Source organism: Tympanuchus pallidicinctus, unplaced genomic scaffold (assembly GCF_026119805.1).
Source record: "Tympanuchus pallidicinctus isolate F22 unplaced genomic scaffold, pur_lepc_1.0 scaffold10, whole genome shotgun sequence".
Taxonomy (NCBI): Eukaryota; Metazoa; Chordata; class Aves; order Galliformes; family Phasianidae; genus Tympanuchus; species Tympanuchus pallidicinctus.
The window spans coordinates 1,514,751-1,534,543 of record NW_026294619.1 but is presented as its reverse complement, the minus strand read 5'-3'; the positions used below and the strand labels follow the sequence as shown (position 1 = coordinate 1,534,543).

General features: G+C 42.0%; 1 protein-coding gene across 1 annotated transcript in view; it reads right to left on the bottom strand.

Annotated features, from left to right (window-relative positions):
• The window catches only part of GSK3B (glycogen synthase kinase 3 beta), a 141,113-nt gene that overhangs the window by 55,016 nt on the left and 66,304 nt on the right, over positions 1-19,793 (bottom strand). The window contains exon 3 of the mRNA XM_052666199.1: positions 7,094-7,177. Within this exon, the coding sequence (XP_052522159.1) occupies positions 7,094-7,177 (84 nt within the window). The remainder of the gene's footprint in view (positions 1-7,093; positions 7,178-19,793) is intronic.

The window sequence follows — 19,793 nt, the reverse complement described above, 5'->3', positions numbered from 1 at the left end:
TCTTAAACTAACTCTGCATTCAGAAATCCTAAACACAGAACTACACTCTGAAGGACTGATTTACCTTTTCTTACAGCTACAACCAGCACATACTTCACCCGCTCTTTCCAAGCAGAGTAAGAGACACACCTTTCTCCTCTTATCTTAAATGCTGCCATACTACTTTAAAGATACAAAGCCTTTGGAGCAGCTTTCATAGACAAAGCAAGAAATTTCAGGCTTCCTACTCTAACTACTTGGTAGCCATGACATTCTGGAAAAATCCTTAAATGCAAAAAATGCTGGAATTGCCCTCATTTAGATGAAGGAATGGTGACATCCAGTGGCCACATGAGCATGTCTGTACTTGCAGTTTACAACCACATTTCAGAAATACACCTCTATTTTTATTAGCATCACAATTACTAGGTATTACTCCCTCAGTGCCTAAGGACAGGTATACCATTCTTTGGGTAAGGAACTGGCTAGAGGCCATGCCCAGTGGGTCGTGGTGAATGGAGTTAAGTCCAGCTGATGACCTGTTTCAAGTGGTGTCCCCCAAGGGTACTGGGGCATATCTTCTTTAATATCTTTATTGATGACCTAGATGAGGGGATTGAGTGCACCCTCAGTAAGTTTGCAGGTGACACCAAGCTGGGAGGTGGTGTCGATCTGCTGAGGGTAGGGAGACCCTGCAGAGGGATCTGGATAAGCTGGATTGCTGGGCTGAGGTGAATGGGATGAGGTTCAACAAGGCCAAGTGCCAGGTCCTGCACTTGGGCCACAACAGCCCCATGCAGTGCTATAGGCTTGGGGATGAGTGGCTGAATGAGTGTGAAGAGGAAAGGGACCTGGGGGTGTTGGTTGATGCTTGGCTGAACATGAGCTGACAGTGTGCCCAGGTGGCCAAGAGGGCCAATGCCATCCTGGCCTGCATTAGAAATAGTGTGGCCAGCAGGAGCAGGGAGGTGATCAACCCCCTGTACTCAGCACTGGTGAGGCTGCACCTTGAGTATTGTGTTCGGGTTTTGGCCCCTCACTACACTGTGAGAAGAAAGACACTGAGGCTCTGGAACGTGTCCAGAGAAGGGCAAAGAAACTGGTGAGGGGTCTGGAGCAACAAGTCTTATGAGGAACGGCTGAGGGAGCTGGGATTGTTCAGTCTGGAGAAGAGGAGGCTCAGGGAGGACCTTATTGCACTCTACAACTTCCTGAAGGGAGGTCGTGATGAGGAGGGGTTTGGCCTCTTCTCCCAGGCAACAAACAGAACCTGAGGAAATGGCCACAAGTTGTTCCAGAGGAGGTTTAGGTTAGACAGAAGGAAGAACTTTTTCTCTCAGAGAGTGGTCAGGCACTGGAATGGCTGCCCAGGGAGGTGGTGGAGTCATCATCCCTGGCGGTGTTCAAGAGGCGTCTGGATGAGGAGCTACGAGATATGGGTCAGTGCTTGTGGTAGCAATGGTGATGGGAAGATGGTATGACTAAATGATCTTGCAGGTCCTTTCCAACTTCATGATTCTATGACAGAATTTCAGAAATTATGTGGGTCCCATGCTTTCTGTTCCCACATCTGTCTGTCAGAAAATTCCCAAACTGGCTTATAATACTATCCTTCAGCAAGATACACTCTGAGGCAGGAGATGCCTGCCAGATCAACTGTAATGGCAGTATAACAACAGAAATCAGGCCAATCAATATAATTCACATTTAAGATCTTACCTAGGTCTGACTCTAAAGTAGTTGTTGAATCATTTGAAGAGGCTAAATTTACGTGATGTTCTAAGTCTTGTGTTCTAAGGCAACACTTCTTCCCTCCATTTAAAGTTTTCTGTCATGGTTTTTCCCACATGACAACATTAAGGAAAAAAGTCCTGCCTGAAGACCATTTGGGAGTCCCTGCCTATCTTGTTTATTTCACACCCTGTAAAGTCCTTAGGATTTTTGTTTTAATTCCAAGGATAAATATTTCTATGAAGATGGAAGGAGCCACCCAATATCTGAAAGGTGGAACTGATTTGTGATCTTTAACACAAGTGATCCGTGGCCATTTGAATCACATCTTTAGATATTATGCTGCAGACTGGCAACAAATCTGTAGATAGATGGAAATCAGTGGAGAAAGTTGGGCTGACTGAGCTGTCCTGCATACCTACCTTGCCATGAGAAAGAGAATCAAAGAATCACAGTATGCCTTGGAAGGGACCTCAAGGATCATCAAGCTCCAACCTCCAAACCTAATACTAGACCAGGCTTCTCAGGGCCCCATCCAACCCGGCCTTGAATACCTCTAGGGATGGTGCATCCTCAACCTCTATGGGCAGCTGTTCCAGCACCTCACCACTCTCTTGGCAAAAAACTTCCATCTGATATCTAACCTGAATCTTTCCTCCTTCAACTTAAAACCATTTCCCCTTGTCCTACTGTTATCTACCCTTTCAAAGAGTTGATTCCCATCCTATTTGTAGGCTCCCTTTAGGTACTGGAAGGCTGCAAGGTCACCTCCTAGCCTTCTTTTCTCCAGGCTGAACAAGCCCAGCTGCGAGGAACGGCTAGAACTGGTGGAAGAATGATGTGAGAAGATAAAAGTGACTCACCAGGCATAATGGACTTTTAATAGACCCAGTGAAATCAGAGCTTCCCATTTCCACAGCAGGCACTGTCCACACTGAGGATTCTGCTGCCTACTGCAAAGTCCTGCTGCAGAGGGGCATAGCTGCAATTTCTAATAACAAAATCTACTCAAAACCAGAGACTGCTCCTAGGTATAGCTGAGGAAATTCCCAGCATGTTGCTAGCCCTAGCAGCAGTAACTGATAATCATTATCTGATGGCTGGTGCCCTTTTTGAAACAAGTGTGGCCAGCCTTAGGCAAGGACTAACGATACCAACATCACGAACTCATAATAATTGGCATTAATTGTTCCTTTGTTGACAGCACAGCAGATCTGCCAAGGATTAAATGGATCATAATGACTAAACTCATCTGTAGCAACAGCCCTTCAGCACTTGATTGGGCTGGTGAAAAGCATTCACACAGTCTCTGTCTATTTGCAGTTGGACTCGAGGCTCCATCATTTGTGAATACTGCACAAAACCAAGGTGTTGTTTTTTTGTCATTTCTGCAAGAAAGGACGGTGATGTTCATGCCTCTGAAGGTGAGGATGCGCCTCTCCCTAGTAGGGATGTGAACCTAGAGAAGTAACAGCTGTTCAGCAAGGCCCAAACTTTCAAATCAGCCAGTCACTCCCTTCTTCCAAATTTCTTCTTTGTAGCTTAGTAACTTGCTGCCAAAGCACATTTGAGACACGCTCTCAGCCACACCTACAAACTGCTGCGCACCATGCCCTGCACATTAATTTTAAACCTCAGCCTATGGGAGAACATTCCTACCCTGAGTTTGCATGGACTTTCAGCTGCAAGCTGTTACACTAAGGCTAAATAAGATTAAAGATCAATTAAAAGATGCAGATGGGCCAGCTCAGCCTCCAGAAAAGAGTGAGCACATTGCATATTTATGATCTTTCAAATACACTTTGATGACTCTGAATAATAAGCTACCTTGACAAGAAAAAAAGCTACATAACCAGAGATGCAACTACCCAACAAAACCAATATTTAGTTTACTTTTATGCAATTTGATGCATGAAGAAATCTTTCCAGTGACCCCTCTCCCTCTTTTGGACATGGATCCAACACTCAAACATCCAAACAGGAAAGCCTGACAGTTGGGAAATACCATCAAGAAGTATCCAAACCAGAAATACAGAGGAAAAAGAATGTAGATTAGGAACTCTTGTTTCAGGTTTTACCAGGCTGAACAGTTAATTCAGTAGCCATTGATCTAAGAAGTTAGTTTGGGCTACAAAACATTGGGAAATACAGCACAGAAGCCAACAGGAGTAGTATTCAGTCTATTCAGATCCACTCTAACTTAGAGCACGGTTCAAAAGCTCTGTGCTGCTGAAACCTAAATAGGGCAGGCTGCAAGACTACTCCATGCTTCACTACAACATTTACATTTATCTATCATGCTACACACAGCAGTCCTTGAAATTAAGGAAAAGGAACCAAAATCAAACAAAGTGTGACTTCCTAATATGGTCTGATCTCCTTGAGCTGCCCAAACTGGGTCTCTTGTTCAAGACCATACCATAAAGCAGAATACCAAAACTACAACCAACACAGCAGAGTTGGCTAGCCTACAAACATGCCCATTTTCACCGAGGAATATCCAGAAAATCAGAAATCACAAAACTACACATGGAAAAGATTCGCTGCTACTTCTGTAAAGAGAACACTTCACAAATCAATGTACCAGTTAGTTGTCCTTTCCTCCCCTCTACTTCTTTCTACTACTCGTAATTACAGGTTTTAGACCACCAAAAAGCACAGTACAGTGACAGAAGTCAGTGCTCTACTATCAGTCATCTCATAAAGCCTCAGGAAAAAAAAGAAATCAGAACCTACTCTGGAAAATTCATTAAGGTAATCTTTTGGAAGAACTGAGTTATCCAACGGGTCTGATGAATGTCTGCAAACTTACAGGAAGAAGGAACTAAGGCATATATAGTTTACAGAAACAACTTCAATGCCATGCCTGTCAACTGTCTTATTAAAGTATATTATATGTTCTTTGTGAGTAATCTTAAACTGGAAATTATTAGTCAAACATGATTAATGTATAGTCAGTATGTAAACCCATATATGTATATATGTATAAATATACATACATACAAGTGAGCATATACAAGCACACTCACACATACAAACATCTTCATAAAGTATACCTATATAAAGGTAATGCAACTCCAAAGATGCTCCGAAAAGGGGGATTCACACAGACACAGAAAACAAAGGAGAAGTAATCAAAACTATGTTTACTACAAGAACTCGCTGCTGCTATGCTGGATTGCTTTTGGCAAAAACAGGCATGAAATACAAGCAAATGGCAGAACCTCTATAAAGCAGCTATAGGTTTGATGCAGCAGAAGAGTAGTCCCATTATCGAGTGTTACTTGGAACTTATTTTTATATTTTATCTATTTCCTGTTGCTTCAATTTTTCTAACAAAAAAACATAATTGTCTCTTTTGCAAGAATGAAGACAGTTTTAAGGTTGCCTCATTCCCAAAAATGCCTAAAATAAACTGAAGTGACTATTCAGCACAAGGCTTTCAAAGAGTACCAACAGTGTCTGTCTAAATAGACAGAATCTGGACATAAATTTGAGCTTCAGTTATTAGCAAAAAAAAAAAAAAACCAACCAGAACTAAAACAAAGAAAGAAACAAAAACCTCTGGGCTTACAGGGAGGTAAGCAGAGAGAAGTCTGAGCAGGCTCAAACTTGGACCAAGTGGTGAAATAATCATGGCAACATGAAAATGTTCAGTATGTAGGTACCAAAATTAATTTCACTGTCAAACTGGTTAATTAAAGAGATCAGCAGTTAGTTACATGTGAAACATTTCTGCCATAGTCAGGTTTTAATCTGTGTTTAATCTATGCTAAATTCTATATGAAGACAGACAAGAATTGCAAGCCACAGTCATCACTTCAGAACCCTGACCTGCTGCTATCTAGATCTTTTCCCAAACAGCAGATGACAAACTAATTTGCAGTTAGCTCCATGTACTGCTGCCAGCATGGAAACACTCACAAGCCAATTATGTATCATTCTGCACAGAACTGCAAAGAGACCTTGCAACCTGAACACTGCTGTTGATGCTGGGTGTACTTACACCCTAGGGACTGGTTCCCATTCGCCCCAGTTAGCAGCGAGGTGGAAGTGGAAATTTCAAAAGGTACAGAGCAGAAACATGAACAAAGAAGAATAGAAAAGAATGTGAAAGAAAACTACTCCCCAAAGCATTAAGATTCACTTGTAATGGACAGAGAGTGCATTATTAAAAACAAAACTAGCTTTGCCAAGAATTAGCCATGTGGAGTTGAAAGAGCTAAGTAGAAAATCCAGTCCCAAGCTCAACATCAAGTTAAAGATTTACAAAAGACTTTTACTTAAGTTATTATTAGACAAAGACTCCTGGAACAGCATTCTGAAATTTTAACATTTCCACTGTTGGCAGAAGATTTCTGGAAGACATCAGACAAGGCAGCTGTCTTCTGCTTGTCTCATGAAGTTCTACTTCACTCTGGCTAAGTTACAAGCTGGTTAAATACAGAGCCATAACCAAGCCCTCCCTCATGGTATTTCTCTCTTTACACTCATAATGGTTAAAGAATTTCTGATTATACGCTAAATGATCACTACATACTTGAAAAACCACCACCAGCAAACTACCACCAAAATAACAGACATAAAAATAACCTGGAAATATTCCCTCTACTTTTGTTTGGTAAGCACGGCAAAATGGATGACCTAAGCTTAAAAAAAAAATTAGGGGAAAAAAAAAAAAAAAAAGAAAAAATATCAGATTTCTCCCTGACTCTTGCAGGCTGGTTGTGCAAGCTTTCCATAGGCAGAGGCAAGCTCATGTAGAGTTCTCCCTCTGTGCACTGTATAAGACTGGAGAGACCTGCCATCAAGTCACCCTGGGAGTGCCACCTCCTTTCCTAAATACTGCATATAAGGAGGGAAGTGCTTTCCCTTTCCCATTCTGCCAATCCACTGCATGGCAGCCACAGTTAATTTCCTATTGCTGTCAGCTCAGGTACACAGGACCTCAGAGCACTGCAGACACACCAGTACATACATATATATGTGTACAGGCTCCCACGGGCAGTGGGCAAAATCCCAAGCCCATGTAAGTTCTATAAATCTAGAGTGCTTAGATTGCTTGAATGCTAAAAAACATGTCTATAATTCAGGAAAGGTAGCAGTAAAATGTGCAAATGAAACCCTGCTGTGCTTCACCAAAAAAAGAGGCAGAGTATACCTAAATCTGTTACACTATTGTTATGATACATTAATAACACTACTCCATGGACCACCACACTTCCACTACGAAGATCTGTTCCAAAAGACCTGTTCAGCATCACTACAGCTTCTCCTCAGTGTTATCACTATCTTCACACTCTTTCTTGTCTCTAGAAATTCAAACAGCTCATTAAGGCCCAGGATGGGTACGAGGAAGCATCTTCCCATTTTTCATTCTTACCTTCTCTCCACTGGAGTAGAAGAAATAACGCAATCGGACAATGTTACAATGATCCAGCTTTCTCATAATCTGGAGCTCTCGGTTCTGAAAAGAAAAAAAAGGAGAAATGCAAATGATTAGGAACTCTTAATTACTTTACTACTGAAAATACTGATTTCACTGAACGTATTTTCCCTCAAAAACAAAGATCTGTAGATACACTGCAAACCCAAGAACTATCTACTTTATATTACTAAAGTATCAGTGTTAACAGTCAAGAAAACATTAACTTTGCATTTTTATTTTCCTATCTTACCATTATACAAGGTATCAGCCAGAACATTTAGAAGGCTTCCTACTTGAATACTGTAAAAACAATGTAAAAGCAAACATAACACTTCTATTCCTCCATCCATCAAACTGACGGCCAACCGAATTCCACCACTCTGATGTCCAAGTGAATTTCAACACACTGATGGCCACCTGAACACCACCACACAGTGCTCTCTCATTGCCTTCCTCAAAGGATGAGAAGCAGGAGAAAATATGATGAGAAAAAAGGAAAAAAAAAGCTCACAGGTGGAAATCAAGTGAATTCCACCACAGCCAGATCCAGAACAATGCTGTGAAACAGGTGTATGATGGAAAAACTTTTCCCTTACCATCCTCCTTGAAAAGACACGTAATTGAGAAGGGAACTCAATTCCCAGTTTCATTCAACCATGGTTTAACTAGATGTAGGCAGAGAGAACAGCAAGGCTATTTTTTCCATTTTATATCAACTTTAAAAATCTGTTAAGATAAAAATCAATTCATTATATACATAATAAACTGGGGACTTAACTGCAAATACCCGCTGCAACTGAGCCCTAAACAGATTAGGGAGCTTCTAGTCTAATAGACAAAATGAGTGAAATTAGTTGAATTTCAGGTATGGACGAAAACATGCAAGTAAAATTAACACAGCTATGTTTTATACTTTGTTCCACAGCTGCTGCTCTAACACACCTCTCTCCTGTGGTTACACACACACATCGCTTTTTCCTTCCTCATTTGCTGTATCTGTAGTTCTTAAACTAGAAGGTATTTCAACTTTAACTTGGATCACAGGGTTGCAAATCATGCAACCTGACTAGCTAGGATCAGATATGTACTAGTCCTACTAGCTTCATCAACCTTGAAATATTCAGGAATATTTACGAAGAAAACTCTTTAGCTACAAAACATTCCCATACATAGATGGTCAAAGTTCACACACTGTGAGGCGCCGTTGTTGAAACATGGATATCATATTCTGAGCATAAGAGAGTCGCACACAGTGCCTATCACTACTACTGAAGCTTGAGGAACTCTGCAAGAATTCTGAAATTCTCCTGAAATCTCACTGTGTGAATCTGTGAAAGAGGAATACTGGGTTCACCACGTAACCTCACCTACACACCTTGCACCCAACGGAGAAAAGAGTTCTTCTGGCAGAAATGGGAGCACAAATAATCTCCACCTACTCGTTTCCTTATTAAAAATTACCAATAAGAAGTCATTTCTGCTTGTTGTGTTTGGGGTTCCTGTGACACATGGTACAATTCTGACTTTTGACGGTCAGGAAGATCCTGTCTTCTCATTTTGTCCAACCTGCACCACTGCTCATGCGGTGCTATCATCTCAGTAGCTGAAAACCCATCACAGATTTTTAACTATCATAACAAAGCTGGGATGGCTCTAAACCTCATCAGTCGTAGAAACACTTCTTGTGATAAAACACTCGTTTCTCCAGGTGGATTTTACAATGCTTAACAACATTACTACCCAACTGAAACTAACACAAGAATTCTCTGTACCTCCAACTCAATTCTACCAGCAAGAAAAATGATTTTTTCCACCATTTATCCCAGTAAGATGGAAATAATACCATTTATCTCAGGGAATTACTGAACACATGAATATACTAAGCACGTACGTGTAAAAACTATTTTAGCAATCCCTCTACTAGCTCCTTAAAATACGCATATGACTCTTAAGTCAAGTTATTGCTTGAAGCTCTTAAGATAGCATGTGTATACTCACTGAATACACTGCAAAAAAAAAAATCAGGAGTTACTCTAATGCAAGGCTGAGGTTATATTTATCCCCTGGTACCTCAGCCCAGCAGAAGCACAATCTGTGCCTACTCTGATGCCTTCCATTCAGATCCGTCTCCTTCGGCTCTGACCCCGACCATCTGCTGTGGCTCCACAGGCAGTGCTTCAAAGGGTGCTAACATCAGGGATAACCATAAACCAGTTACACAGTAACCTACATCTAGCATCCCAGAAACAGACTGAATGAAGCAACTGTCATCTTAGTCAGTCCCCTCAGCTGTCTTAAAGCCAACTGGATTTTCAATCATCACTCCTGATGGAGGTGAAAATGGAATACTCAAACAGGCACAAAAGCTCAATTGGATGTGGCAGAGAAGAGAGCTTCTGATGCTCATGTCACAGACTGACGCCCTTAAGAACTCATTTCTCTCCAACAAATACATCAAGAATTCTCACTGTACTACTTCACTGTATGCTTCTTAAATACTTAACAGCCATTTCACATCAAAGTGGGTCGTGCACAAATACAGTTAAAAAACAAAACAAAAAAATCCTGAATTACACTAAAGGAATCCTTTGTGAAGAGAACAGTGACAGATGTCCTAGACAGTGTAAGAGAGAAAGCACACAGCTAGGTATGATGCAGGCTAAAACCATTTCAAAACATGCTGAAGAGACAAGCTGACAGGGCATGACCAAAACACAGGGTGGATGGAAACATCAAGCTTGTGCTCATCCTTCGTTCATCTCTGACCTTCATGAGTGACATTAGTGAAAAGTCCAAGACTCAGACAGGAAGTACTTCTCCCACCTCTATTCATAGGAAGAGAAAGATTTAGTTTACACACCGAGAATTTCAGCCCAGAGAGCGATGAAGGCAGCTTCAACCTCCAGCACCAGCCCTTCCACAAGAGAGGACCCTGATTATCTGAAACACGGAGCTCTTGTGGTACACACTGCACTCCAAGAAGCAGCAAAAAAAAAAGACAAATGGCACCACAAGATGATCCTTCAGTAGATTTCTTGTGCAGTTTGATTTATCTAAAATCCAGAATGGGGCTGCTAACGCACAGCCCCAGAAGACTGATTTGCAACCAGTGCATTTCAGCCTTTCAATAATTACTGGTGCAAACCTAATGTGACAAAAACCTGTTTATCGCTTCTGAAGACAACTTTCCTAGTTCTGTCTCTGAATCTGTTCATTATATTGAATAAATACAGTTACTCTAAGTTAAAGATTGCCAAGACATCATCAGATTTGTAGCTTTTAACCACAGCCAATTAAGCTGATGCATGAAGATGCACGCCTTCTCCCTGAGGTTGTACCCCAACTCCTCACAGCAATGCTAATGCTGTAGTTGATGTAAAACCACCAAAGCAAAATTATTTCTGGCTCGCTACCTCAATCTGTAATAACGGACTAGGATAACTATCTCCCAACGCATTCTCTTCTGCCCCCATCCAGATTTCTAGAGCTACTTCAGCTATTTATCAATCCTAATCTGGATCTTTCTGTTGTTTTTGTTTAAATAATTTCACAAAATGACTGGATCTTAAAGGATTATGGATTTGAAACTTGAACTGCATCAGATCAAATGGAGGTGGAAAAGTTCCGTGCAGTGCCCACTAGCATGTCAGAATCACTATAAACTCAATGATGTGTAGAAATATCACCTGGATATAGTTCAGAAGAGATGTTCTTGGAGCTTCCTTGGCTAAAGAGCATGCTGGATTTTGCTCTTTTTTTCCTTCCTAAATGACTGAAATCTCAGCAAGGTACTTTGAAGATACTGAAAGCAGATGAAAAACAAGAAACTAGGAAGCTGCATTTTTGCTTTGATACGCCAGGATTACTACCTGGTTCTTGTGACCACATAAGGTTGTGTACCTCTGGTTCTCTTCAGAGATGACATCTTTTTGAGGGAAAGGCAGCATCCTTTCAGGGGTAAAATGTTAACCTATATCAACAATTTCACCAACCATCTTCTCTACTAAAGGTAATGCTCATTTTTGCACTTTGTCTTTATTCTTCTTAGGGCAATGCGTGCAAATGCTTGAATTCAACATGCCCCATTTTCCTCTCTGGTTGCAAAAAGATGATAAATAACAATCATCACAAATTCTGGCATTATACACAGACAGAAGCAGCATAGGTAGATCCAAATTTCTTAGCATACACAATTCTCCTCTTGTATGTTTCACATTTACAGCTTTCTCCTTTTTTTCTACTGCCTCCATAATTTTCTCTGTTCTACCATGCTTCTTATTCTTCTGCAAAGCTTTCTGCACAGTGATGAGCTGGAGCACAGGGTCATTAGAGCAGTGGAGAAAGGAACTAGTTTCCAGCAAGAGGCGTGAAAGCTATGATAAAGCCTCAAGTCTGGTTTTTGGTTGTTTTTTTTTTTCCTCTTCTTCCTGCTTCCACTTAAACACAGCTTGAATGACTGGGCACCTCCGTTCATCTGCTGCACTACTGAGCCTCTCTGGAGAAAGGGTGCAGGCCGTCACCTTGAAAGACATCAAGCATTTCCACAGAGCAGAAAGAAGTATCACTATCCCATCCGTGTCCCATCACCTGCAAAAGGCTGCACAGGGCAGCAGTCACACATAGACAGGTCTTCCCATCTGAGGTCTTCTCTACAAATTCCTTGAGCTGCCTGACCCGTCCCTCCAAAAATGCATTTCAAATGCTGTCAGTCACAAGACTCCTTTTAACACTGTCTTGCTCTCACCAAAAGAATGTCAGAAATTACTCTAGGGCTCAAAGAAATAACTTCTTTCCACAGAAATACGATGATTCAGTCATTTACAGAATAAAAGGTTAATTCCTAGATTATCCTGTATTTGCCCCAAGCCATCACTGAAATAAACCAGTGCTTAAAGGAAAAACAAGTGAAAAGGGTTTAACTACAGAGGTCAGGGCTGGGAATCTGCCCATGCCAGTCATTAATAGCCAGTCAGGCGTGAAAAGTCCATTTTGTGGGCAAGCAATTTCAAGCAGAGAGAAATGTCAACAGCGATCACAGTCTTCCTCATTTACATGTGTGATGCAAATGAAGTCCAACCCGCCTCTCACTGCCAGACACTGTGTATTTCCAACATGGGAAGATTTAGGCTAAAAAGAAACCCTCTTCCAACAGCCACCATTACCCAGTTAGTGCCAGTCCACCAGCGACTGCAAAACACTCGCAGCTCTGCTGGCTTAACGTGTGGGTCAGAAAGTTCAGATGCTGCATCCTGCTCCAATCCCTATTGATGGATAGCACACACGTGCAGCTTGGGGGATTTTGTTTGTAAAACGCTGTGATTCCTTTAATCCTAAAAGGCCTAGAGACTGATATCATACTCATTAGCACACTGTTAGCATTCAGGGCTTCCCTGAGGAAAAAAAAAAATAGGGATCAGTGATAGCAACCAGCAGCTTACAGCATAAATGTAAACTTGCTGCTTTCTACACCATCACCCCACACAGATATAGTCCTTCCCTTGCACCTCTCCTGGCCATTCACAGGAATTCCAGCCCTCCACAGAAGGGAGAAGCTAAATGTTAAGCACCCATGCAACATGAGGATAATGAACTCACTCGGTGAAGCAAGCGTGAACGAAGGGACCCAAGACACAGAACGCTTGTGCATGTCTGTCTGTGCTGTGCAGTCACAGCACGCTTTGTCACCACACAACCGCAAGGAATGCAGGCTTCCTTTCCCCACCAAATTCCACAATGCTGCCAAACTTTCCACTCTTTGTCCTCATGCAAAAATCTGGTGGCTAAGATCCCGAAGTGACAGAAGATGGAGACGCACAGCAGGGCTGCGGAGCACAACGCTTCTGAACGCTGGCCTGAGAGCTGTTAATGCCGAACACCCAGGAAGAGTCAGAGCACAGACCGTGTGTGTCAGCTCTATTCTAGTCAAAAATTATTACTGAGTGCAGCGACCTTCAGCCGCAGCATGGGTACAGAGCAGGGTAAAAAGCGTCAGTCTGGCACGAGGCTGCCTTAAATATGGGCTAGCTTTCTTTAACCCCTGGAAAGCTAGGCAGGTAACACCTGCACCACGCAGCAGTAAGAGCTCTCAGAAAGGTATGCTGGATAGAAAATAGAGACTCTAAGACATGCCTTCCTTCCATCCTGTGTAGCCTTTTATTGGAAAACTCAGGCATCATGACCTTTCTTACAAATGGGCCACCTACCTGTTCCCCCATACAGTGCCATTTTATGTAACCTCCAGCCTGCTCTTGCTAGTGCAAGACACAGTCCCTAGATAGAAGACTTAGGCTTCATACAGCTATGATAGACTTTTTTCTGTAGCTGAAAAAGACAAGAGAACACATGACAAGTTATAGTCCCCTGGGGGAACAGAAGAAAAATTCTGTCTCTTCTTTCACTTCCTCCACATATCTCAGTGGTTAACTGAAGGGAAGAAATCAAATTCTTCATTAGCTCTTTGAATGGAAGTGAGCTTGAGAGCCTCTCAGAGACTTAATACCATTTCTAGATTCCTGCCAGCTCTCAGGAAGCTTGAGACCAAACTTGGAACAGAAACTGATTTACAGCCCCATGTCTCTTTCAGACCACAACCTGAAATCAATTAATCATTTTCAAGTGGTTGTTCCAAAGCCTGTGACCTCATGAACTGCTTAGTTCTAAATCTCAGCCCTGCAGCATCTACTGTGCTCGGCCAGGGGCGAGGCCAAAAGCAGCAGGAATTACAGCACACCCATGATAAAAGTTGAAAAAAAAAGGGAACTAGCTGTAAAATTCAGAGAGATGGTTCAAGTCCATTACAACACTGAAATAAGGAAGTGCAGGAAAGATAGTAATTGAAAGAAAAAGTACTTTCTAGAAGGCAGCCCTGTGCTTTCAGAGATAATAGCCATTCTTTTTCAGAGGTAGCGTGGAGGATCTCTGTTGAAAAACTCTGACAGCAAAAATCATTTTCCTTTGAGAAAAACACTATATGGATTTTTCTCGTATTTTGATTTCCAGCTCTTCAGCTAGGAAACAGAAAGTGTAAGCATGACTGCAACATCAGTGCTAGTGAGTCTGCAACATCCATAGGAAGTTACACCTGCAATTACAACCGGAACAGGTTGCAATTAATCTATTAATCAAATAAGTTCCAATCTCCCATGGGCACAGACGTTTGCTGAATCGCTAATCACTACGCTATTAAACATTAATGAAATGCTTTATTACTCTTGGCCTTCTCTTCTTACATATGACGCAGCAGATGTTTCATGCAAGCACATTTCAAAGAACTTGCAAAACAAAAAAAACTCTCACCCTCAATTCCAAAAAATATATATTCACTTTTTTTTTTTTTTTTAGGGTACAGGTCAGCGCTGCCTCCAATGTTTATTTGTCCTTCATCTCAAAATACTTCTACATTAACAGAAGACCTCTGATGTAAGGAGTCTTTAGGGGCTTTCATTTCAATCCAAATGAAAATATCTGTCTCCCTAAGAATTTGAAGGAAGCATCCAAATGTGAGGACTCGAGGAAGGAAAACCAAGGGTAAAAATCAAGTAGAGAACAATGTGGGAGCATAGCTGGTGAGTGAAATTAGCTGCCTTCAGATGATTGTTTGCCAAGAATAATTAAAATTTTCAGAAGTACAAGTCGTAATAATGAGCTCCCAGATGACCGAGCTTTTAAAAGGTTAACCGTTCTCTGCTGAACTCAAAGAGAGACTGGGCAGCTCCTGCTCTGAGGAATGGGGAATGCAGGGTAGCAAGGCATCGCTCCAGCACTTGAAGCTAGAACAGGGACTTAGATCCCTTATGCACAAAAAAAATACTCTTTTCCCCAGAGTACTGGAGTGCTTCCCAGCCTTTGGTTTGCTAAGTTTGTCATCAGCAAATAACAGCATTTATTAGTTACCACTATATTTTAGAACCTCCATGTGCAAATGCTGAGTCTGAGATAAGCATGCCGAAGAAATTTTATGTCCTACCAAATTTCAGATGGTAGCCACATGCATACAAGAATGTTTCAAAATCAGTGCTTTGTAGTCTCATATTAAAACAATTCAAGCTCCCTCAAATATGTATTTTTATACTAAAAGGCAACAGCTGCAAAACAATTTCACTGGTTGACCTTTTGCTGGATGCAAGAAATCTACCACTTAAAAGGGAAAGGCAACCATGCCCAAGTACAAATCCCCTACAAACTTACCAGATGAGTTACTACGTGCAGTTGGTAAAATGGGTTATTAAACTTCTGACTTGAAAGTTTTTCCCTTAGCCAGCACCAGTGCACTTCCAGCAGTTACATTTCTTTTTCAAGAATCACTTCCTTAGACTAAGGGGTGTTGCAGCATCAAAATAAAAAGATAAGGAAATCTTTGTGTTCATTCCTGATCTAAATTCTCCCCAAAAGATGCAGTATAGAGAAGAGGAATATTTTTTGGTATTTGCATGACAAAATGTGTTTCTTATGTAAAGTGTTAAAAGCACAAAGACACAGCGCCATTCACTGGTTAGTCACACTGAAAAGTAGTAAGAAACCCCAATGGAAAGAAAAGAGCAGAGAGAAGTGGTTTGAGATGCTGGTGAGCATTCTGAATTTGGAGCAGCATGCATTCTATACTACCACCCCATGGGAATCCAAGTTAAAATTTTCCCAAAGGCAAGATCCACAGAGCTGGACCTAATCTTAGCGAAGATCAGCCTTTCTTCTCCCACTATCCACAGAACTCCAGGAATTCTATCTACTCAGCCGCTCCCTTTTCTGCATATCAGGAGATACCTCTGAAATCAAACCCATCTCAGGCTGAATGATACAACCCATACTTAGGGTCTCAGGAGCACACTGCAGTGACAGGCAGCCTACAGGTCACAGCCATGGCCAGCAGTCCCAGCTCCCCGGGCCCAGCCATCAGCCCAGCCATCTGCCCTGCCTTGTGGCCCAGGCTCATGCCCCTGAAGCCAGGACGTGAGTGAGCAGTGTGTGTCATACAATCTGATTCAGAGTCCAAAGCACACATCTCCCTGCCAATCGAGATCAATTTGCACACCAGGCTGCCAATGGCATCAGTGTGAGACTATCATGCTGACAAGAAAGGCAAAGTAAAACGCTGACGCTGTAGTTGGGAATTAGCCATAGTGGCACTGTCACTGTATGAGAAAAGAGTAGTTTCAGGAGCGTCATGGCCTCTACCTAGTTTCTAAATAATCAAAAGATAATTACCATGTAAATCTGTCACACACACACACACAAAAAAAAAAAAAAAAAAACCTGCTGAATCCAAGGTTCTAAGAAAGCCAAGAAAACTTGGCTTCTTAGGCACTGCATCATGTTGGTACCTCAACAGCAGTCATCATCAGATGCTTCTGAAGCAGACTGCAAGAAGCTCCTAAGCCACCCAAGGACACTAAAACCTAAAGATATCAAAGTTTAACCTCCCATATTAAGCCTGTTAGCTATTTTAAGAAAACACAATTGTAAAATATAAAAGGCTCAACAACTTTGTGACACTGTCATGGTCAATCACATCATGAAATCACAAAATATTCCAGTTGGAAGGGATCCAAACAAGGGATCATCGAGTCCAACTCCCAGGTCCACACAGCACATCCAAAATCCAAACCCTATGCTTGAGAGCGATATCCAAAATTCTCCTTGCACTCCAGCACTTGGTGCCGTGCCCACAGCCCTGAGCAGGCTGTTCCATGCCCAGAGCCCTGTGGTGCAGCCCCTTTCCCTCACCCCCAGCTGCCCTCCCCTGCCGCAGCTCCACGCCGTTCCCTGTCGCTGTCACACAGAGCAGAGCTCAGCGCTGCCCCTCCGCTCCCTGTGAGGAGCTGCAGCCGCCATCAGGCCTCCCCTCAGCTCCTCTGCTCTATGCTGAGCGCACACGGGACCTCAGCTGCTCCTCACACACCTTGCCCTCCACAATCTTCGCTCTGTCTTTGTAACCCCCCTTCGGATGCTCCCTCATAATCCATTATATTGAGGTGCCATAACTGCACCCATACTCACAGTGAAGCTGCAGAAGTGCTCCAGAGATTCCATTTTTTGTAGGAGAACATTTGCTAAGCCACCTGCCACCTTCTCAACGCAAACTCATCTTCTTCTATTTCTCATGCTGAACAAGAGGGGATTCGCATGAATTAACTTCAGTAAACCATCCATCATTATCAGTAACGAAAGTTGCACAGCCTCACAATGGCCTTGTTACACACTTTCCGTGGTAAGGCCTTTTTTCCATAGCTTAAGAGACATTCATTCCGGTTTTCTATACCAACCTTCTCCTCAGGCAAAACAAATAAGGATGTTCTACCTCTATAGTTGCTAAAAGTAACAATTCTTAGAAACACTTACAAGATCTCTCTCCTTAGAAATGTTACAATTATGTCACTTGTGTCAGGGACATGCCTCTTCCCATCTCTACGAACGTTACTTTTATCCAAGTTAATTGGAAGGCTACAGAAAACTCTAAGGAGAGCCCAATGAGATTCCTATTTTGTCAAAAGCTGTGATTGCCGAGGTACGCCCCACTCCTTCCTGACAGCCCACCAACCACACAGGTCTCTCTGCAGAGCACCCAGCTTCCTCAGGATGCAGTTACAGTACTGGGCTTCTGCAGAGATGCACTGTGCCAGGTAATGAAGGCAGGCTCATCTTCAGGGCCCTTATGTCCCTGGTAAGCAGTGCATAAACTGATGAACTGCAGCAACTACAAGAATGGTCTTTCAGTCTCAGCGCTTCATAATGCTGTACTGTGAAAAACACACTTGAATTTACCCCAAGCTCACACAAATGTGATTTTCCAGTAAGCCACTGCATGTTTTACTTTGTCCAGTGCCGCATTCTGAAGAACCAGGCAATCAAATATGCGTGACAGATCAGTACAACCATAAATGTTCACATCTAGCCCAAAAGCCAAACCATTATGTATCCACTACACAAACAGCAAAAAAAAAATTCCCACTGTCCACATCTCTGCTACCTAACCAGAAAATGGGACATCATACGTAACCAAGACAGATGAGGAACCTCTAGTGCTACAAGGATACACCACAGGTAACCAGATTAGATTGGCTTGTCTAAGCCAGTAAAGCATTCACTTCGTACCATAAACCTTTCACCAGTTGGTCTGTTCACCTTCCCCAACCGTAACCTTCTTACTTCCTAAAAATGGAAACTAAGCACAATCAGGGGGAAAGCATGGAGTTTTGAGTAGGTTTTGAGTGGAAAAAGTCTAAGTATTTCTGCTCTAGAAGTATGAGGAATATGCAAATTAGTGACATTCAACTGCAAAATGAACTACATTCTTTGCCTCTCCCTGATTAAGTTTCTGAAACAGAACCCTAAAAAACTATCACCTCTCACATCATATCCCACCTCCTCAGAATTCCAGGCTCAGAAATACTACAACTTTATCCCATAACCAGAAATAATCAAGCATGGTGGCTGTGCAGAAAGGAAAATCTACTGTGAGTCCAGATGAGTTCTGTGCTGTTACTGAGAAGCTGGGATTTTTCCCAAATTGCTTCCACTGTGCAAGAAGAGAGCTTAAACAAGTTGTCACATGAGCTCTACTGCCCGTTTCTGCACTAAATGCTTTCTACTGACAGTTTTATGAGCAAGAGATATTAAACTTACTCCATAACGTTTTGTGTATTCTTCTGGAATGTTTTAAAATGCAACTCTGAAAGTTTTGAAAAATTATAGAATTGACACCCCCTCCCCCCCCCAAAAAATTACTACAAGCTAATGTAAACAAAACTTGTTCCAAAATCCCTCTCAGATTTTGCTTTATTCTATTTCCTGGACTGTTCGTAAGTTATATGTTATAACTGGAGAAGCATGATACAAAATGTAGTAATTAATAAGTTTGCCTAGGAAGTAATAATTTAAATCAGTTTTAAGAAACTGAAGGTATCTTGTACTTCACAATACCTTACGTCACAGGAGCTGCAGTTGCTCAAGACTCAAGAATGAGCACTCTGTATAAGAGTCTCTGGTTATCTGAAGTGAAGAGACCAAAGATCAAATGCCACCAGCTCAATTTCTTTAATAACCCAGATCAACAGCCACAGGAACAACATTTGCAAATTTGCCTTTACAGAGGAAGTTCTGAGGATAGCCCCTGCTTATGTTAGCTTTAAGTGCTATCACATTTATTCACTAAAGATGCAAAGAAATACAAATAGGTGTCTCGTGTTTCAGCAGGATTGCTCCCCATTCACTTCCTCACCCCTTCCCTGCACACTGAACATCACTTTCCTCATTTTTGGGAGGGAATCAAGCTTCATGTAAAGAAGGATCTTGAAACTCTTCCACATTCAAAATGACATTAGCATAAAATATCAAAGTTACCTCATGCTTCAGACACAACACTGTTTGCCTGTGCAGGCAAGACTGTGCAAGACTGTTACCAATGCATTCTAGTGTTTACAGCACAGAAGGACAGATTAAGACACAGCCACCGCACTTGCAGTTATACTGACATTCAGGACAATTTAATTCAAATAAATTTTAAAGGTAAGTTAAGATTGCAAGACTTTGGGTGGACAGCTGAATTCAGAAGTCTCACTTGAATTTAATAACCTTTGCAAGCAACTCAAGAGCTCACCTACAGCCTTATTACCCATGCAGGCAAGCCAGTAGAACAGGATGCCACAGCTCAGTGCTTCAC